Raw genomic sequence first — 6000 nt, 5'->3', positions numbered from 1 at the left:
GGCTCTTGTTAAACTGTCTCCTGTAAATCCTGGTATGCCATTCTGGCCTCGTGCCAATGGTCTCCCTTATTCAGATGAATTGTCTTTATCCTGTTTAAAACTTAATAAGTAAATGTGCCTCCATAAGTTATATCTTAATTGGAGAATCTCTTTTGTCCCCTACATCAGGCAAAAAGGGTTTGGAAAGGACTAAGCTCTAAATTTAAGTGAGTTGCTGCATAATATTCACAGGGCTGTGCCCCTTGGGTTATGGATTCAAACTTCTGGGTTTAAATCTCAGATGAGCCATTCAGGAGACTGGGCAAGTTTGAACTTCTGAACTTTACAGGGACCTCGGTGGTGCACAGTAGATGTAGAGTTGGGCTGCTAATCACAGGGGGCGTGATTCAAGCCCACCAGTTTCTTCCCCCATAGAGATATGAGGTTGTATACCCCCAGAAAGAGTAGTAGTTTGGAAAACCCTTGCGAGCAGTTGTCTACCCAACAGTCTTTTTAAGTCAGTCAATTCAGGGGCAGTGATTTTGGGGGAGTCTATTAAGCGTAACGATAAAATTTGAAATAGTGATAGAATTACCAAAATGTGACAGAGACAGCAAGTGAGCACATAAATGGCACTGATAGAGACAATTATTCCCTTCAGGGCTCCATTTTGGGAAAAAAACAGAACTTTCATATGCGGTGGGAAACCAAAGATGCTATGCAGCTCGTTTTATTGCAATATTAGCTTTATTGTGGCATTTCACACAGAAAACGTGTGTACAGCAGTGGCCCAGGTGAGGAGCCCTGGTGATGTAGTGATTACGCATTGGGATGCCAACCGCAAGGTCAGCAGTTTAAAACCACCAGCTCTGTGGAGGACAAGGCTTCCTACTCTAGCCTGCCCTATTCTCGGTATGCGACAGAATCCACTGGATGGCACTAAGTTTGCGGTTGGTTGGTTTGGGGGTTGGCGCTCAACAAGCGTCGGTATTCAGCTGAAAACTACGATTCCCAAGATGCATCCGAAAACGACGACTTCCTTTGCGTCTGACAAACCTTCGGAATTGGATGCCGGCGCTGCCGCGAGGGATTGTGGGAAGCGTGGTTTTCCTGAGCCTAGAGCTTACAGCCTTTCAAGGGCGGGAGAATTTTGGAGCCAGCCTCCCGGCTGGGCCAGCCTCCGGACTAGTGAAGGGCCAATCAACGTGCCAGTTTCTGGAAGGGCTGCGGCGCGGCCAATAGGAGCGCAGCGGCTTCCTCCAGGACTGGCGCGCAATAATTTGAATACATTCGAGGAGAGACGGGCTGGCTGCGGAGAGGGCGGTCGCGCGGCTGTGAGGTGCAGGTAACGCCGCGGTTTGGAGACTGAGGAGAACGTGCGTTCCTTGAGGCTAAGGGGTTGAGTGGCAAGGAAAGAGGGCTTGTGCTCCGGCTTTGGGAAACCGGGCGGCACGATTTCCCCCGTTTTCATGCCGGATTTGGGTGGTGGTGATTTTTTCCTGACAGGGTCAAGGGAGAGGGGCGACTTTCTCTCAGACCTAGAAGACTCGCCTTTGAGCCGGTTTTGTATGAATTCCTAGAGACCCCGGCCTTGCTATTTGCTATTTAGCGTTCACACTGCCGAAAAATTTCAAAATGTGTCTCGTTCAACGGCACTTTTGACATGCTTTGTGCTCGAGAGTGTTTCATAATATTTGTTCTCAGTAGCCGTACGAGGTCAGTATTAAAAGAAAACGGCTTGCTCAGAGGTCTTCGGGGGGGGGAGGATTGTATCTTGTCCCGGATATTTTATTTATTTTTTGCAGGGCGCTTGTGTAAAAATTGGAAACATCTCTACCTTCACTTAATACATAGGCTGTTGAGGAAGACCGTTTTCACAAGCAATAAGAAACTGTCTTAACGGGAGGGTGGGGTAGAAAGTCCCTGGGGGACTGACAGCGGAGAAGTGGGTGAGGGGGACGTCAGACGGTGTAAGACAAAATAATAATTTATAAATTATCAAGGGTTCATGGAGGAGCTGATGCCAAGGGCTCAAGCAGAAAGCAAATGTTGTGAGAATGAAGATGGCAACAAATGTGCTGGACATATGGATATATGTATGGATTGTGATAAGAGTTGTATAAGCCCCCAATAAAATGATTTAATTTTTTAAAAAAAGAAAAGAAAATGCCTTAAATGGAAAATTAACGAAGTGTGAGGTGCAGCATGAAAGGGCTTCCCAAAAGATGGAGGGTTTGAGCGTTGGACATTCTGTAATCTGTCTGGTGAAGGGGAAAGTGTACCTTACATAGGGTAGAAATGACGCCTCCCTGCTAGGGTCTGGTTCCAGTGAGAAACAATGTTATCACTGCTTTCATTTCTTACATTGGTGCGGTAATGTTTTGAAACTGAATGCTTTAAATCTTTATTAAGGTAATTTATTTTTTGTTTGTTTGAGGTGAACTTTGCTTGTTACCCAAGGCTTCGAGTTAATTTCATTTTTGTGTTTTAAGTTTTAAAATACTTGTTTCCTGCACCTTGATGGAACATCAGCCATCTGAAAATGTTTTCAGACTTTTAAAAGTATAATTTTAGCAGATTAATTTTGCCACTCATGAATTTGGTTACTATAATTGTCTTATTGCTTTCAGGAACTCAAGAAGATGGAAGCTTTTACCCCAAGGAAAAGGAAGCAACAGTCTTTGAACTGTGACAGGTGAATGTCATCCCGTGGGTTTTAAGAAAAAGAAAAATTTAGACTCACTGGGAGTCAGTTCTGATTCACATAGAACTGCCCCTCTGGGCTTCTGAGCCTGGAAATAAAATCATTACAGAGTGGAATGCCTCATCTACAGGACAGCTGGTGGGTTGTACGCCACCAGGGCTCCGGGATAGGAGCTATAATTTGCATATTGCCAAGACATAGATTTAAAAGCTGACATGTGCTTAAAGGTATATATCAAAACTTCTTTGTAAACAATGGTTGTTCCCATGAACATTATTGGGTTCTTCCTTTTGAAAGATATTTGAATGCTATGTTTGGTAAAGGAAATTTGTACTGATAGACTATTAAACTAAGAGATAATTTGTATATATATATATACGTTTTGTGATGAGGGCCTGTTTTAAGGTAGCCTATAGGTAGACGTATTTTAGCTAGCAGTAGATTTGAGTAAATATTGAAGCAAAACTAATGATACTTACCAATGAACTTAATTTTTTGTCATAGCTTATTATCAGACACTCCATCAAAGAAGTTAATAATGGACTTTGCTGAAAATATATTGCGATCATCTAATAAGACGAATATTATCCAGAGCTATGATGAAAACAAAGAAAAGATGCATTGCTTTCAACAGGACCTTTTCACTTCAAGTTCAGTTAATACCTCATCATTCCCAAAAACTAAAAAAAATACATTGCCGTCTGCAAACCAAGGTTCACCATTTAAATCTGCTGTGTCCACGGTGTCCTTTTACAACAAAGATAAGTGGTACCTCAATCCATTGGAGAGAAAACTGATAAAAGAGAGTAGATCCACTAGCCTAAAAACAAATATGGAAGATAAATTTTTTCCCAGTATGACGGAAAAAAGGCAAGTAAAACCAGGCTCCAAGAAGATAAACAAAAAATCACACAAGAGTTTAACTACTAAATATCAACCAAGATATAAGTGCATCAAACCTGTATCAAGGAATTCTAAAACTCCCAAGGTAAATAGAGTGGCCTATAAGCCAGCTGTGGAGAAAGAGAATCCTGGCTATTCAGCTGAAAATAATCTGAATGCTCCTCGAGTGTTAAGCCAAAAAATAAAACCACAAGTTACAATCCAAAGTGGAGCAGCATTTTTTGTTAGTAAAAAAAAATCTTGCCTTCGAAAATTGCCTCTGGAAAATGGCTTATTACTGCAACCTACTAAGAAGGATAAATCAGAAGCGACTGAAGGTTCTGATGTAGAAAAAACTCTTGAGGAAAGGCAAGTGCCTAAGGGCTTGTTGCAAGAATTGAACTTGGAGCTACTGGGTGCAAGAAGTAAAAACGAAGGGAAATTAAAGGTAAAGCTATGTGTAACACTTTTAAAACTAAGTGGATTATATACAAAACCAATAACAGTTGATTCAAATGTGCTTTTCTCTGATGTCTAGAGGGCTGCTATTACAAAGCCAAATAACTTAGCATTTAGTCACATGGTAAAGAATTTAGCAACAGGTTGGAAATACAAGACCATTGACACTTGTGACGTAAGGAAGTCTGCCAACTTTTGCTGCCATTAAGGTATTTATTAAATTCCATATGGATAAGCTGACGTCCAGAAAAGCTTCATAACGTTTCTTTGGTAATTAATGTTTGTAGAAATAAAATTCAGGGAGTAAATTTCCAGAGTATATAAGCCTATTTGTTTTAGTTTTGTTGCAGAAATTAATAGATCTATTATATAAAATTTAGAGGTTTGCTCTATCTCTGCTGTGATTCCATGACCTGGAAATGATCACTGTTGGCATCTAGCTGAGGGTTTGTTTATATATTTGTGCTCTCGTGGTGGTAGTACTATGCCTTTTCATTGTGCTCATATTTAACGTGGCTAGACAAAACCACATCTGTCTGACAGAAATATAAACAGCCATAATTTAAGTTTTCTAGTAGCCATGTTAAAAGCTAAAGAGCAGAAATATTTAGCCCAGCATACTGAACAAAATGCCATTTCAGTATAAAATGTTACTGAGATGTTTTTACATTTGTTAGTTTTATACAAATTTCTCAAAATCTGGGTTTATTTTATACTTCAAATATCTTACTTTGGATTAGCCACATTGCAAGTTCTTGTTAGTAGCCATCACATAAGAAAACACAGGTTTAGACTTTCTATTGTTGACCTCTTATCTGGCATCTTACCAGAAAAGGCATCTTTTTAGGTAGCTTTAGGGCTGCTAAAGGGTAGCACAGTCGGTTAAGCATTGGGCTGCTAATTTGCAGGGTTGGTGGTTCTCTGAGAAAAAGGTAAGGCTGTTGCTCTTATAAAGATTTACAGCCTTGGAAACTCAAAGAAGCCAATCTACTCTGCTCTACAGGATTCCTAAAGGAGCCAGATGTGGGTATAGGCTTGCTTAAGTTGAATCCACTCAAGAGCAGTGGGTTGGTTGGATGTTTAGGGGTAGAAGTAACAGACAACAGACCATGTCTAGTGAGTTGGTTATACTCATCACAACCCTTGCAACTGGAACAATGATACACTCTCAACTCAGACACTTAAAGCATCATGCTCTTTGTCACCACCCCCTCTCAAACTTGGCTCTAGTTCATATCTCACAATCATCTACATTCCGAAACTCATGGCAAAGACTACAAATTGGTGACCATGGTCTAAGTCCAGCCCATGGATTTTTTTTTTAAGGAAAGCACGCATTTATTTTTGTACAAATTAAATCTGAGACTTTGGACATGTTAAGTCAAACATTCAGGTGTAGAGGATGAGTAGGCAGTCTGGAATTCAGGGATATTATTAACTTAGGATCTCAGAATCTCAGTGACATTTAGAGCATAGATGTGGACGAGGTCCCTACAGGCGAGCTGGACATGGAGAAGAGGCTCCACGGCTGGGTCCTGGTGGACTATGATGTATGTAACAGACACCGGTTGCCCACAAGTCACTTCTCAGTCGTGGAAACTCCATGTGAGTGTAGAACTATTCGCGACTGTTTTCAATAACTGGTTTTTCCACAGTAGATCACCAGGTCTTTCTTTCAAGACACCTCTAGGTGTCCTGGGGCCTCCAACATTCTGGTTAGCAGTAACCAAACTACCTGTCTGCCCGCTCAAGGTCTTCGTGATTATGTGGAGGGCTTGAGATCACAAGAAAGATCCTGCAGCTCCCTACAGTTAGCAGTAGGGAGTTACAAATAAATGCATGTGGGTAAACATGGAAAAAAAAAAAAACGTTTTCTTCCTGACATGCCGTTGCCATAAATTAATACAAATCCCAACACATTCTTCCCTAGGATTTTCTTTCCCATTCCTTCACTGTTACTGATGTCATGACTGGGC

At 41.1% G+C, this 6000-nt stretch overlaps 1 protein-coding gene across 2 annotated transcripts in view; it reads left to right on the top strand.

The window, feature by feature from the left end:
• Positions 1-1259: 1259 nt before the first annotated feature.
• Positions 1260-6000, top strand: part of ESCO2 (establishment of sister chromatid cohesion N-acetyltransferase 2) — a 28144-nt gene continuing 23403 nt past the window's right edge. Inside the window, exons 1-3 of one of the 2 annotated variants that reach the window (XM_075556471.1) lie at positions 1260-1324; positions 2610-2674; positions 3188-4013. In XM_075556471.1, the coding sequence (XP_075412586.1) occupies positions 2622-2674; positions 3188-4013 (879 nt within the window). In that variant the 5' untranslated portion in view covers positions 1260-1324; positions 2610-2621. Of the gene's footprint in view, positions 1356-2609; positions 2675-3187; positions 4014-6000 lie in introns of both variants that reach the window. The other variant, XM_075556472.1, reaches the window with a different exon arrangement.

This window comes from Tenrec ecaudatus, chromosome 8 (genome assembly GCF_050624435.1).
Source record: "Tenrec ecaudatus isolate mTenEca1 chromosome 8, mTenEca1.hap1, whole genome shotgun sequence".
Taxonomy (NCBI): Eukaryota; Metazoa; Chordata; class Mammalia; order Afrosoricida; family Tenrecidae; genus Tenrec; species Tenrec ecaudatus.
Note: the sequence above shows the minus strand (reverse complement) of the source record. Positions and strands in the feature narration are given on the sequence as shown.